Source organism: Lissotriton helveticus, chromosome 1_1 (assembly GCF_964261635.1).
Source record: "Lissotriton helveticus chromosome 1_1, aLisHel1.1, whole genome shotgun sequence".
Classification (NCBI taxonomy): Eukaryota; Metazoa; Chordata; class Amphibia; order Caudata; family Salamandridae; genus Lissotriton; species Lissotriton helveticus.
In genome coordinates this window covers 1,946,881,692-1,946,895,442 of record NC_136057.1, presented here as the reverse complement: position 1 = coordinate 1,946,895,442, position 13,751 = coordinate 1,946,881,692, and the positions used below count along the sequence as shown (strand labels likewise).

Here is a 13,751-nt window from a genome sequence, read left to right as displayed (position 1 = left end):
AATGAAGCCGCTCAATCATACTGTTTTGGTGGCTGTAAGTAGGGTGTGAATTGATTGGTAGTATTCACATTTTCCCTTTTTTATTGTTCATATATGTACCGTATGCAACAAGAAGGAACACCATTAAAGAAATTGTCCCAGTTGCAGAGTATATTATATGTTAATTCTTAAATGTTGTATGTTGCGTTACATATAATTTGTGTTCACTGCACTACTCACTGTCTTTTCTTTGGGTTTAGGACACGTTTCCGTTATAGCTTGATGGCACCAATGATGATAACAGGGCCATCCTGGTGAGTACCAGCCAGGGGCCCTATTGGTGGTGCGCCCGTGAGGTGCCATCTCGCTTTCTCACCTTTTTTCTGTTGTTACACTAGGTGAATGTGGGTTTTGTACTTGTTTAAGTCTGTCTATCAGAGTTGGGCTATTTTTAACAGTGGCAGCAGACTGAGACATCCCCTACTCTAGATTTATTGTAAGAAGAGAGGTATGTTGTAATTTATGTACAACTAGCGATGCCTGCAGATCTTTATATGGTAACTGCCTTGAACACTAGGACAATAGTAGTTTGTTGACTTATTGAGTGGAGGGCGTCCTAGTTGTTTGTTTCCCTCTTTGCTCCTATCTTTTTCCCAGACTTCATAAGAGGCCCTATGCAATAGTTTTTAATTTGATAAGATCACCTTAAATATCAGATGACACTATGTCCCTGGGATACACATTTTCCAGTTCTGGCATTTGCTTTTTCAAGTCATTGTTTTGAAGTGTTTTTGTATGGTTTGTGTAATTGAACTGAAGCGGAATTCTTAATTCCAGAATGCACTTATTTGCTGCAGAAAAAGAAGTGCTCTAATAACATGGAGCCTTTTGGTAATACAATATCTGGCCCTGGTACATTCCCTTGGCTTTGTGAGTAAGAGGAAGTACATAGCTTTAGAAGAGTCAACAGCTTCCACTAGTACTGCAAATGTACTGATCATCTTTATCATTAGGCTCCTTTACAGGTAAACTTAAAGGAGCATGAACACGTGGGGAGCATGAGACAGCTCCACAAAGGGAGTCTCAAGTCGCTGTGCCTTGGCCTATGTACAACAGAGTGGCATTCTGTGCCATGTCTGTCAGAATAACCTAGAAACATTCAAAACTTTCGTACCATTAAACCTATAAATAGGGGTGGGGTAACTTGCATCATTTTTTGAAGCACAATTATAAAGAATTACATAAGGAGCATAACATCGCATTTAGAGCTATTTTCTTAGCTAAAAATCCCCCACTCAAGTTGCAAAATCACACAGTTTGTGACCCCAAAAGTGCTTATTATTATGCACAATACCCCTTTACATATAGAAAATTATTTTGACTCATACATGTACATTGGTGAATGATACTGAATTGCATATAGAAAGAGTTATAAAAAGGTCCCCCCTCCTGCCAATTATATTCACTCATTGTTCATAGCTGTATCTCGTGGTAAGGACCTGTTGAAAACCTGCATAAGGTATGCTAGTACAATACTTAAGCGGTTTAGACACCAACCGTGTAAATAGTGAAGTTCTTCTGCCCTCAGCATGGCTATAGGCAAGGTTGTGTGTACTGTTTGCTAATTACCAAACTACTAGGTACATAATTATGTTACTTTTCTATTTGGCAGGCCACTGTCCAACTAGTACATCATTTCTTCTACTTAGCCAGCAGAAGGGTAAATGTGTAAACTTGTTTGCAATTTGCTTGGCTATGGTTGAAAAGAGTATATAATAGCTTCCGTTTAACCAGCAGCCAGGAAAATATTTACATTTACTGTCTATGCGCATGCTCACGGCTAAAGTATTAATAACGTCTGCTGCTTTGCCGGCAGCCACATAATGAGTGAACTTTCCTTGTTGTTTGCTTGATTGGTGGCTAAATAGTACGCAACCTCTGCAAATTAGCCAGTGACCAAATCCTTATTATCTGCATTGTTGCTGGCCAAACAGTGCAGAATTAGTATTATTAAGCCAGCTGCAGGGCAAATAGTGAAGTTTTTCTGCAATTTGCAGTCACCAAACCAAACACTGCAGAATTGGTATTATTTATGCAGCGGCCGAGTAAATAGGAACGTTGTCTTTCTTTTTTTACGGCCATCAGCCAAATAGTAAAATATTTCTACGGTGTTGCCAGCGGCCTAGTAAATTGCTGATACAATTCTCTATTTTTCAGGCGGCTGGCTAAATAGCTGCTATAGAATATTTTACATAACTTGTGTTTCTACAAACTTCAATTGAACAATCTGGGAAGAATGTAAGTCTGGTGTGGCCATCAATTGACCTGCAGTGTTACTCATATTCAGTGTCACCCCCACCCACCCTCCCCACAAAGACTGGGAGTCCAAGAATGAGGTAGGGTTTCACGTACAGTCTGAAACAGTCACAAAACTGAAGGGGATCAGAGGTGGACTGTGCTTGTGAAACAAGTCATCATATTAAGAGACTGCGGGGGACAGCCTGGGATTGTAAGGACCCAGAAGGTGTGCAAAACTAGAGAAGCATTTTAGTGAGGAATTCATAGGGAACAGGCTGTGTAGGAGTGGTGGTGAAACAGAAACAAAAAACTGACATAGAGAAATTGAAACACTGCAAAGATATACAGGGATGTCCAGAGGCTGGTGGGAGCAAAGGCAGAGAAATGCATGCAGAGGAAGAACAGAGACTCAAATAAGAACGAAGAGCCCAGGGTTGAAAGTTATATGAATCATGGAACAGCATGTTAAGAACTATCCCTGTGATACTTCCACAACATCCTTCCTCCCCCCACTTAACTACCAAATACTATGCAATCTCTGCTATTTAAACAGCAGCTGGGCAAGTAATGCAATTTGCAAGATATTTACACAGCAGCCGATAAACTACTGCATAATTCCTGCTATATAGCTAGCAGCCTTGTGAATAACAGTGTAAATTCACTGCTTACCCACCAGCTGGGAAACTGGCTTCAACCGTTTCAGGAAGTGTCGATCTGTGTAACAAGGTTGGACCAGAGAAGTCCCTCAGCTGATTTGACAAACCCAAAAAGATGGTCTTTAGTAGGAGTCTCGCTACACCCCCATTTTCTGTTTATTATTCAATAATGACACCTGGCCCTGTCGTAAACACAGCAAACATAGGGGCTCATGTATGGGAAAGTGAAACAGTGCAGTGCTGCAAGTCACCTTGCTTCTCTGCACTGCATGACAGGGAAAGAGACGGAGTGTGCCGTATTTAAGGCCATACAGCACTTTCCTGTCCTTTCCCCTGCACTGTCGCCCTTTGCACAAATATAATCATGGGAGGCATAATCCTCTTTCTATGTGTGCTGCAAAATGCAGCACACATAGCAAGAGGACAAAACTAGGAGTAATAGAGATATTTTTCCTCGTTGCAGATCTCCTGAGAAGGCGTACCATTTTGGCCCATTCCCACGGAATGCATCAAAAACCATGGGAGTTGCGTGGGAACACCTACACAATGCCCATTGAATGCCTTCACAGGGTAGATTTTGCGCTGCCTTGTGTTACTCAAGATTTTTGAAGCCACTCAGAGCCCCGCAAAGTGGTTTTGCCTGGCTTCAACATCCCGACTTAGGGGTTTGCGTTATGCATATACCAAGTTGAGTGGTGCAAAATCATAAATATGCCCCTTACTCTTAAGAAGAGTTGTAGTCACTGCGCTGCTCTTTGGCTCACAGTTTACTTGATGCGCCTGTTAAGTGCACATACTGGCTACATCAACGGTCAGCGGTTTGTCGCGGTCCACAGACTTAGGGTCCTTGCATGATGGAATCACACGCTCCCATCAGGCCAGGACTTAAAAATCATAGTCTTGGAGGGTTCCGTGGTAGTCAGAGTGTTGAGGGCTGTTTTTATGTACACATTCATTTAAAATCCAAGCTGGTGGGTGTGATATGTTGGAGAACCTAACGCTTTACGTACCTGCTGGAAAAAGGTAATCAATAGCTTAAAGCTGGTGAGATTACAGTGCAATGCCAAATCTTTCATCAATCAGGTGAACATCAATGGTATCCAATCGCAGGATGTGTTTAACTTTTTGAGGCCAAGGAGCATGATGCTGTGCCCTCCATAAGCTCTATAGGCAATTTTCTGTTTGAACAATAACGAATAATGAAGATGTACCACCACTTTCTGTCTTTGTTTACTTTCATTATCAGTCAGGGATAATTAGGTCAGCTCTAGAACACATTCTATAGTGCTTTCTGTTTATATTTACTATATAAAGGATGCACTGCTTTGTGGTGAAAATACTGGATTCAGGTAATTTTCTTAATATGTGTTCCAGATGAGCTAATAAAATACTAGTCATGCCAGTGATAAAAAAAACACCAGCTGTAGACCCTTTTCAGTGCTATAAAAAATGCAAACAAAATTTTCCAGAAAGAGCCTCACCACACATGCTAGGCAGGGTTTACAAGACCTGGACATAAACTCTAGACCCGTATGTTTGGGGTCCAAAGGTTAGTGACTGGTACCCTTTCATAGGCCCCAAAATGACATTGTTGTTACTAGGGTCGTGTTGCTTCTGGATTTGTTTGGTGTGACGTCTGGAACTTTGCACACCTTGCTGAAGAAGAAGTGTGGTGACATTAAGGGGTTGGTCAAGAGAGCAGCCTCGTGAGGATACATATGACCTGATATTTGCCTGGATGACATGACTGCTTTTAAGACACATGAGAAAGCTCCCAATATGGCTTCCCTAAAAGCTATAGACTTTTACACTGGTTGTGTTTTCTGTTTACTCTTGACTAGTGATCCGTTGAGAAAGAGTCTGCATCACTGATGCCCAATATTGATCTGCCTGTGATTGACATTGTCACGCAATTTGCTGTCCGACCCAGTGATGACAGGAATTTGTTAAGGGAATAAAAAGTCCATTCACCTTCACCTATACATTTGGCTTAGATGTATTGCCACTTCTGTGTGCGAATGTTAATCCAGTGAATTGCCTGGGTTGAGATATCCGCAGGTGTGAAACCCTTCCTGTAAGTCCATTTTGTGCCTCAACCACCAACATCATTTGCATTTTGCAAAATGTTTTGAGACGGTCGTGGTGTACAAGTCGTGGTGAATCGATTGCTTTAGCCAGTGGAAGGGTCCTTCGCCACATGTCAGTTAATTCCCTCCAAGACATTATGATCTACGGGCTCTGTCCGAGAGTACTTACACCATATGCCAAGAATTCCCTCCACTCCCTTCCAATATATTCTCATTGCTGTGCTAGGATAGCTCCTCACAGTACCAACACTCATCATGCTAGCAGAACTCCTGCCTGGTGCCACAAGGCAGTCCCCCACAAACGTAGACCCCATTGAGCTGTAGCAGTATAAACTAAAATACAATATACATACAATATACATCACCTGCTACATCCCAGGGTTTGGGGTTATCTGACACACCAAAGGAGGTTTTCAGGGTCAGCCACATTGAGGTTGGTTTAAGAATTGTGAGGTAGCGGGCAGCATGGTCTTGAAATGCTGGTTTGTGGAACGTTTCAAGCTACTATGCACCTTTTTTCCTGGGCGATTTTAGGTTAGAGCACTTTCATGAATATCCACTGTGGCTCGCAACTGTATATTATATACTCGGAGTAAGCAATGCTTTGTGTCGCTAGGGCCTCTAATATTTCGTTGTTAGTAATGCTGTCATCACTAGGGGTTTGATGAATAGAAATGTTTTACCATATCAACACAATTATATTGTTTTCATATTCTGTATTTTGAGTCCAAAATATATACATGAAGATTAACTAAACTCTAGCTCCCTGCTAGCTGCCGCAAAGTCATCGTATCATGAGGTGATTCATTCTGAAGTGTGAAGTACTGTTAAGAGGCCCAAGTATGAGGTGCACTACTTGCCGAATGCTGAGCTGATACACGGGCCAGGCCTCCAGAGGCTAAGACGCATTTCTTACAGATCAAGGTTAAATGGAATGGTGCAGGTTTATATAGTCAATCAATCAATCAACCAGGGGAATTGTAAGCAAGGCACTGAGGGTGGTGGGGGGGGGGTCGCAGTTCTGTTTGGCCGAAGAGCCAGGTCTTGCAGGTCTTCCTGAAGGTGTTCAGGGAGGGGGCGTTTCTGATATCTGCCGGTAGCTCGTTCCAGGTCTTAGTAGCAATGTGAGAGAAGGGTCTTCCACTGGCTCTGCCTCCGTGGATGCGAGGGGTTTCGGCCAGTGCGAGGTTGGAAGATCGGAGGTTTCTTTTGGGTGTGTGGAAGTTGATTCTGTCGTTGAGGTATTTGGTTCCATTGTTGTGTAGGCATTTGTAGGCGTGAGTGAGGATTTTGAAGGTGACTCTTTTCTCCACTGGGAGCCAGGGGAGTTTTCGTAGGTGTTGGCTGATGTGTTCATGATGGGAGATGGCGAGGACGAGTTTGGCGGTGGTGTTCTGTATAGTCTGGAGTTTGCGGAGTAGGGACTTGTTGATGCTGGTGTATGGTGCCTTTCCATAGTCCAGTCTGATGGTGATGAGCGCTTGAGTGACTGTCTTCCTTGACTCCGAGGGGATCCATGTGAAGTTCTTGCGAAGTATGTGGAGGGTGTTGAAGCACCTGGATGTGATGGCGTTTACCTGTCGGTTCATGGTGAGTGATGAGTCGAGTATGATGCCAAGGTTCTTGCCGTGGTCTGAGGGGGTAGGTGGGCTTCCGAGGGCGGTCGGCCACCAGGTGTTGACCCATGCTGAAGGGGTGGTTCCAAGGATGAGGACTTCTTTATGAAGAGGGTGGAGGTGTCGTAGCAATGGAATGTTAGAGATCCAGGGTTTGTGGCGCTGGCCGTGGTTGGGTCACGGACCAGTGCAGATAGGCTTGCCTTAGGCATGCCTTCGGCCACCATTAAGTAGGGGAGGGAGAGGGACGTGCAGCTGGGAGGTGGGGTCAACAGGGCAGAGGCAGTGGCAGGAAACGGCGGGAAAAAACTAAGCGAGAACGGAAGGCAAAATTACAATAAAAAAAGAATTAGAACAATGGCACAAACAGGAGAAAACAATAACCGTTAGTAGCACAAAGCTCAATGTTACACACGAATGACAGTGATGTGGGACATGAGATTTAAACATGAGGCACAATAGCTAGTATCAGTCACTGCGATGGGCCCGAGGCACAGGGGTCTTGTACCCTACCTGGAGGAGATTGGGGATCTTGCCGCAGAGCAGAGGACAGCAGAGCTGTTGGGGAGAGAGCAGGCCTCAGATCGAGGTCAGAGGTCTTGCTCGCGCTCCCCCGCAGTGGCCGCCATTAAGTAGGGGAAGGGAAGGGACATGCAGCTGGGAGGTAGGTGCTGATGAAGGTGGTGGGCAGATGTGTCACTGTTGGAGAGGCAGACAACGTTCCTTTGAAAAGATGTGACGTATATTGTTTTACATGCATGTTAAAAATGGGGTTTCTGTTTGGCTAGGGTATACACGTAAACCAAGCAGAACCCACCAATTTAGTCAGAGTATGTGAGTTACACACACAAGATAACCCCTGCCCACCCCCTTGGTAGCTTGGCATATCATTCAGGCTTATTCCAGAGGCAATGTGTGAAGCATTTCCACAACAGACACTCACACCCCAGTGACACACTAAATACACCACAAAAAGGACTCCACACTAGATTATATACAAATAACTCATTTAGTGTAGATAAAGCCCATAGACCACATTCACATAAATAATTTTGCCAACTAGGCAAATGTCATAACACACATTTAGTGCAATGAAGCAAATACTTATAAGTTGCATATGTCATAAAAAAACATCATGAAAACAACACCCTACACCCTCACTGTACATAATATTCAGTTTTTGAATAGGATACTTGCTATCCCATGATTACCAGGTGTAAACAATATAACTCATAACATTCATATATGAAGTGCAGCAGTAAGGTCATACATAAATCCATATATCACCATGAATGTACAGGGTGCAGCATCCCTGCACTCCTACAACACTTTATACGGTAATTGTGTGGGAGCTTCGAAAGCACTCTGTGTTTTCATCATGGCCCCTCAAGACCAGCCAGGTGGTGAGAAATGCGGCCATTCGGCGTCCCCTGAGTTATGCCATCAGAGGGCGGTGTGCACACAATAGATTCTCAGAGGGAAGAATACTCCCAATGGTAAAATCACTGGGGAGACCTTGCTGGAGTATTTCACCTAGGCAGCTGCCCACAACCGAGTGGCGCAGCTGCTCACTTCTCCTGGTAACGTGCCCACTACTTGGGCATGCTCGGGCCCCCTCTGAACTGGGAAACTCAAGGCAGCACTTACAGGCACAACAGCCCCTGTAGACACCCAAAAGGTCTCCTCTGACTTGGGCAGCGAGCATGTGTAGAACTCCTTGAAGTGTGCCAATATCGGCAGGCCCTGGACGCGTTGTCAGCCCACCACACGCACTAGCCCGGGGGGGCGGGACAGGATAGACAAGCCTTAGCAGTCTGGCTCCACCCCTTGTTAGAGGCCAACATGCCTTTTGTCTGCTATGCGCTGTGTCGCCTCAGTTGGACACCTGGTGCCACGGCAACCAACAGGGCTGTGCTAAGAGGCACACCAGCAGTTCCTTTACACTGGGCAATTTCACTCCTGTGAGCCTGCCATTTTTCACAATTCAGGAGCAGCAAACAGCACTGCCCCATGCTTGTTTATCGAACAGGAGCACACCCTAGGTGCCGGCTGCCAGAAAAGTGGCAAGTGAAACTCACGCCACACGCTAGAGACATAGAGAAGCGGAAATGTAAAGCGCTCCCTGTGTATTCATCTAGGAAAAAGGGAAAAGGCCAAAGATAGCACTCCACACGCTGGTAGGCAGTTCCCTAAACCCATTTCTCATTTACAATAAAAGGGTGAAGGACAGTCCAGCCCTTTTCCTGCCTCATTCAGGAGCTCAACTGCAGGCCAACCCACCCCCCATACAACAGAAAATGTAGCACTTCTCACATACCTTTTCAGCTCTCCTTCCAGTTAGGTTACTTTGGCATCCAGCAAGGATCTTTACATAGAGTCTTTCATTTCTCTTTGACTTCCAACAGGAGTCGAGCACACATGAGCCCTTGGAGATTCTCCACAGGCACGATAGCACAGCAGGGCAAAAAGAGTCCGTCATTTTCCTCTGCCATGGATAGAAGCAGCAACTGCAGGTGAATCCACCCCTCACACAGAAAAGGCAGTGCTCCTCACGCAGCTCTTCTTCTTGGCAGGGTCCTCTTGTTTTCAGAAGTAATCTAAAGTCCTGGGGTTTAAGGTCCCATACTTATACCCCATTTTCTCATTGTTCTCTTTGCTTCAGAGTCTCTGAGCTCAGTCTGAACCAGTTCTGGCCTCCTTGGCCCAGCATAACCACAGGGGGTGGAGACAGCATTGTGCAAAGGAGATAGCCTATTCAGGTGCTAGCAAAACTCCTCCCACCACTCTAACTTCAGACCCGATCTGTTCAGCCTAACAAAGAGTCACCCAGGCAAGGAAGGACACACCTCAACCTCCCGCTGTGACTGTCTAGAGTGAATGCACATCCCCAGCTCCCATCACTCCAAAACCATAAGGTGAATACACAACAGACAGAGGCACACAGAATGGTAATATAAGAAAATGCCAACTTTCTAAAAGTAGTTCATTAGGGGGTTACGTCCAATATTGATGGCCAGATAGGACATGTGAAAAGTTTTAGAAAAAAGGATCTGACCACCTTATTTGAAAGTCCTGCTGTTTATTTAAGCAGATTATGGGCCAATGTAGACATTTTTTTGTGGTCTTGGCTATTTCTTTGCCATAGTTTGTAAAAGTTGTCAACTCATTTAATTAATTACCATGCTTGCCTGAGCATGGAGCGATACACCTATGAATTATAACAAATCATGAAACCTAAACAAGACAATATTAATTATTACAATTGATAAAACTTGACAGAGAATACAAAAATCACAATAACAAAAAAGTGTTACACTTTACAGTCTGTCAAACCAATGATCTAAAGGAACTCTCTCTGAACCTATTTCAGTTTTTTATGGGAGTTCCCTTCCCATGGGGGATAAACTCAAGGTATTGTGGTATTATTTTTGTATTCTGTTTCAAGTTTTATCAATTGTAATAATCAATATTGTCTTGTTTAAGTTTCATGATTTGTTATAATAAGTGTATCGCTCCATGCTCAGGCAAGCATGTAAATGAATTAAATGTGTTGACAAGATTTACAAACTATTGCAAAGAAATAGCCAGGTCCAATAAATAAATGGCTACATTGGCTCATAATTTGCTTAAATAAACAGAAGGACTTTCAAATAAGGTGGTCAGATTCCCTTTTTTCTATAACACTTTCTAAAAGTGGCATTTTCAAACGCATAATTTAAAAACCACCTTCACTAAAAAGTGTGTTAATAAATTCTGAGTTCAGAGAGCCTAAACTCCATTTCTCCATCTTGTCCCAATGTAAAGTTACACTTATAAAAATTTACAAAGCAGCTCCCATGTTAACCTATGGGACAGACAGCCTTTCGATAGTGAAAAACTAAATACACAGTATTTCATTATCAGGACATGTGAAACGCACCAATACATGTCCTACATCTCACATACACTGCACCTTGCCCATGGGGGTACCTTGGGCCCACCTTAGTGGTGCCCTACATGTAAGAAAAGGGAAGGTTAGGGCCTGGCAAGTGGGTGAACTTGCCAGGTCAACATGGCAATTTACAACTGCATGCACGGATACTGCAGTGGCAGATCTGAGATACATTGATAGGCCTACTGATGTTGGTGGCACAACCACTGCTGCAAGCCTATTAGTAGCATTTGATTTAAAAGCCTTGGTCACACACCTTGCACTTTGCTAGGAATTTATCAGAAAATAAAATACGCCAATCATGGATAACCAATCAGAATCACAATATACACAGAGAGCATATGCACTTTAGCACTGATCAGCAGTTGTGAAGTGCCAAGGGCCCTGTAGCCAAAAAAACAGGGTCAGAAAAATAGGATGCAAAAGGTTTGGGCATAAAACTGCAAAAAGGGCCAGGTCTAACAATGTAAATCTTTCTGTGAACCCAGCACAAGATCTGTTGGTTATCCAGTGCTTTACTCCAGGTTCCCTTCCAATGTATGTATGCATGAAACATGAAATATCTCCCATGTGATATTAACATTCCAATAAAAATCTCTAATTGCTTCATTCTAAAAAACTCAAGGGTTAACATGCCACCTACAAACATCTGTGTTTGTACCTGGTAACCACAAGTCCTGGTATAACTACACAGCCTTTCATCATTCTGAAGTAAATAGAGCGAGTTCCCTTCTGTAGGTTTTCACCTGTTATTTACAGTGTCAGAAAAATCCAAAATGGGCAAGTGGTTATTCAAAAATAAGTTGTGCACTCTATGAGGGAGGCTATGCCTAAAGGGAGAGAAAGGTATACGAAGTATACACAATGAGTAACATTATGATCCATATTGTGAGACATGTACATAATGAGTGTGGCTATGCTGCAAAGCGAGAACCATTGGCTTTGCCAACGTTTATCATTTGTAACTGTTTACCAATTCCCAATTTCTAGAGAGTGAACTATGGGGTATGCCTCTATTTTGCTGGCTATTCTTTAGACAGATATCCGAGGGGTGAACTATCATGTGCATGTTGTCTTACGTTATTCGTTCTTTCAATGTATTTATACACCACATAACAATATATCTGTTGTTGTTTGGTGACCCCTGTCTGCCTGCATAAGTAGAGTTGTTTGAGACAACAAACATGTCTATGCCAGTCTGCGTGTTGACAGTTGGTGCCTTTTAAGCTGGCATGCGTGCGTATTTGTACGTCTCCGCAGGAGCCTGTTTAGGGTCATACATATTTGTAAGATTCTGCTATGCAAGTGCACTTAACATAGGATAACATTACATAGTGGAGTCTGTCTGTGCGTGCCACATAACACTGTCTGACTGATTGGTGTTGTTTCTTGGTAAGTTTAATTCAGGGTTTCTCTGCTAAACACATAATACACTTATATTATTCTAGAAAGAGCATGAAAAATGAAGAGTGGTGTAAAAATATATCTGATCTTACTGTGGTTTATTTCACTGTTCTTTTGATTGTTATTATTTAGCAGTGAGGTATGCACCGTTTTAATTTCTGTTTTCATTTTAACGAGTCAATTTACAAATACTTTACAGGTCCGTGTCGGGTAACCGAAGACAAACTGGAAGAACACTCTGTAGAATTAAGCTCAATCCACAGGGATAAAACGGCTTTCAAGGAGGGCGACACCATCACTTTTAAATGTAAATACGGATTTCGAGTACTCACACCTCCAGGGATCCTAGTTGCAAAGTGTACTAAAGCTGGATTTGCCTACCCCACGTGCATCAATACAAGTAAGTGTAATGCACTTGTGTAAAACATTTGTTAAGTTAATTATGGTCGGTGGAGTTTCAAAATGAAATCTTTTATTTCTTACCTGTCTGTAATCTTTTATTTTTTTTCTGTCTGTAATTTATTGCAAAGAAGTGTGTTCATGCTCCTTGGAACAGACAACGAAGGCACATATGCATCATAGTCTTGTGTCGCCCTTGCACCATGGAGGGGGGCACAAGGGCGACACAACACTAAAGTTAATTTACCAAGCCGCGCAAGGCCACCTTGCATGGCTTGATAAATCTGGAGTAATACAATGCAGCGCAAATCGCTGCTGTGCGTTCCATCGGTGGAGTGTGGGTGTTCCCTGGCATCCACCCTTGGATTTTGGCGCATTCACAGATTTACTATTAGTGGTAATGAGGGGAAATGTCTTTATTTCTCCTCGTTTTTCCCTCTTTCTGTGTGTGCTGATTCTACAGCACACGTAGAAAGAGGAAAATGCCTCTTAGGATTGTTTTTGTGCAGGAAGGTAGTTCTTCGTGCACAAAAACAATCCTGCTTACAACACAGGCACCCTTGTACCTTGATGCAAGGGTGCCTGTATTGGCGATATTCAGCCAAAAGTGCGCCAGCACAAGGAAAGGACAGAAATGCACCATATGATGTTAAATGGGGCACATTCCTGCCCTATTTAACAAAAGTAAGGTGCTTGAAAGTATCATAAGTATGTCCCCATATGTAACGAGAGACAGGGGCAACTTCTTTATTCTCTTAGTCTAGCATTTGCTGAACGTAAACAAATGCCTTATTATCTAGTATTCCCTTACATGATAGTTAGTTGTCTGGAGCATAGTTTAGGAAGTGAGATTCGGAGAAAGGGAACCTCACATTTTCCAGCTAAAAAAGTGATGAGCTTCATGGTGGAAGGGTGAGATCACCAAGGTTTATGATGAACTGTTCCTATGAGAAATATAATCAGTTCTGATATACATTAGGTTGGCCTCTGTCTAGAATGGCAAAGATGGCAAAAATTATAGATTGGAATGCTACCCTAAGTGATTGCTAATGGTTAGACTTATCGCAAGCGTTCTTCCCATCACATTTTGCGTGTTGGAGTGCCAGTATAATATCTTGAAACCTGGGGCTAGCACAGCAGTTTGTAAATTCTAAAACGTAGTACATTTTCACCCGTTTAAGAATTACTTCTCTAGGTGTGCATTTACTGCTTTAATGGTGAACCATGCAAAACAACAGTTGATGGACAGAATGCAGAACAATGTCATACATTCACCACAGTACAGAGATCTGGGCTTAAATCCATCGTTTTTTTTTGCACTCCACACCACCCCAGTTCAGACATGGCCATATGCAAATCAGCCTTGACCCTGTGCCTCATG

The 13,751-nt window shown here is 43.2% G+C and overlaps 1 protein-coding gene across 3 annotated transcripts in view; it reads left to right on the top strand.

Annotated features, from left to right (window-relative positions):
• Nucleotides 1-13,751, top strand: part of LOC144755181 (coagulation factor XIII B chain-like) — a 1,011,791-nt gene that overhangs the window by 822,515 nt on the left and 175,525 nt on the right. For all 3 annotated transcript variants that reach the window (XM_078643848.1, XM_078643839.1, XM_078643857.1), the window contains exon 16: nucleotides 12,171-12,371. In XM_078643848.1, coding sequence (XP_078499974.1) covers nucleotides 12,171-12,371 — 201 coding nt within the window. The remainder of the gene's footprint in view (nucleotides 1-12,170; nucleotides 12,372-13,751) is intronic.